Genomic DNA, 1,794 nt, shown 5'->3' with positions numbered 1-1,794 from the left:
CATTGCAACTGAAGTGCGCTTAAGATATCGCAAAACAATACGAGTTGCTAGAAATTCTAAGGAATTGTCTTTGAGAAAAATATTCTATTTTCTTTTTAAAGTAATTGTGAAAGATGGTCTTATTTTTCTATTATTCAATGTGATTTTTAAAGCGAATTTACTGTAGAAACATTAACACTAGAAAGAAAGAAAGATAGAAAGAAATCAGTTTATTAAAAAAATGAAAAGGAATTCATTCGGCATGTGCTCGGTGTACACCGAAGCGCCGGTTTTCAATGATTCCTAAAAACAGAACACGCAGTTTTACTATTGTTTGTTATTTCTTAAATAATAATTGTGATTGTATAGACTAAATGTAGATTTTGTTTTTAATTACTGCTTATTCCTAAGTATTCGCTTAGATGGCTTTTTACTTTTTCTTAAATGTTTTATTTTATTTGCTAAGTAATTGTTAAAGGTTTGTATGAAAATGAAACAAAATGAACGTTACCATTACCATTATTATTGAAAAGTTTAAAATGCATCAGCACTTAGAGGTATCATGTACATGTCTTTATCTAAACACATTTAAATTTTTTTAACCTTAAGTTATTTTAAAAATATAATAAATTAAAAATAACAATCTTTTGATAAAAGGAAATTACAGCATATTTTCGCAACTTAATAATACTGGAGTCGTTGTAAACAAATAACTATAAACAAAGAAATCACAGCATGCGTTCAGTGAGTTAAGTATTTCATATTAATACATACAAGACCAATTTAAATACACCGATTGAAATGAAATTATTCGATAAAATCACATAGTTACAGTACTTGTATCTTACAATGCCGCTCTGAAATCGATTACTGGTAAATGTCGCAGGTTAAATTATGATTTATACGTAGTTATCATGCAAGACAATCAGAAGACATGTGATAATTATCAGTACCAGTTGTCTGGTTAATTTAATTTAAATTCATATAGTTTACACTAAAGCAATTTTGTAGTTATCAATTTCGGTATTTGTATACTTCTTCTTCAGAGCGGCAAAACATCCATACCGTATAGTACAATAAGCATTTTAGATTCTAATTTCACTATAATTTACACCGTTCCTCACATCGACTAGACGCTACGTACATTTAGAAAATCTACATAATTACAAACCTGTCACTAATTATCTAGACTTTTAGAATTTTTCAATGATCTCGCGTTGAGTGGCATCGATTTCTTTTTACTCTTATCCGTGGCGGTGTCGGAACCGAAAGAGGTTTTGGAGCTGGGCGCGCTGTTCCCGGGGGACACGCCACTGTCCGTGCTAACTGACGCTGGGCTTGGACTGTCACTGGCGCTACTGCATACCGTCAGCTCCTGTCCCTGCCCCGCTACCGACACGATCTGACCTACCACCTTCTGTCTCACTACATTTATACTTTGGCACACATTCTTCACATCACCCTCGCTCGATTCCTTCTTATGATATCTCGTGAGNGTCCCCGCGGAACCCGCCGAGTGCGGTCTGTACATCGGGAAGTACTGTGACTGCGGGTAGTACTGCATCTCGTGAGGTACTTGCCCCGGTACCCACGGCATCGTCGATACCACAGGTGGCATATGCGTCCACATCGGCATTTGTACCATATGGGTCCCGTCTGGTAAAGGCTTGAAGCTTGGCGCTACAGGCATCGGCCTTACAACACCAACTGGAGTGGGGGCGCTGTGTGGTCTCATAGCTGGATGACCATATTGCATCGAAAATTCCTCTCCCTCGTACATTCTCGGAGTCTGTGTATATTCCACGTTCGGGAAAA

The 1,794-nt window shown here is 37.0% G+C and overlaps 1 protein-coding gene across 1 annotated transcript in view; it reads right to left on the bottom strand.

Annotated features, from left to right (window-relative positions):
* Positions 1 to 1,014: 1,014 nt before the first annotated feature.
* The window catches only part of LOC106107775 (pollen-specific leucine-rich repeat extensin-like protein 3), a gene marked incomplete at its 5' end in the record, with an annotated part of 1,833 nt that continues 1,053 nt past the window's right edge, over positions 1,015 to 1,794 (bottom strand). Inside the window, one exon of the mRNA XM_013288777.1 lies at positions 1,015 to 1,792. Within this exon, the coding sequence (XP_013144231.1) occupies positions 1,157 to 1,792 (636 nt within the window). The remainder of the gene's footprint in view (positions 1,793 to 1,794) is intronic.

The sequence above is a fragment of the Papilio polytes genome, unplaced genomic scaffold (assembly GCF_000836215.1).
Source record: "Papilio polytes unplaced genomic scaffold, Ppol_1.0 DF821845.1, whole genome shotgun sequence".
NCBI lineage: Eukaryota > Metazoa > Arthropoda > Insecta > Lepidoptera > Papilionidae > Papilio > Papilio polytes.
This window is presented reverse-complemented; position numbering and strand designations above follow the sequence as displayed.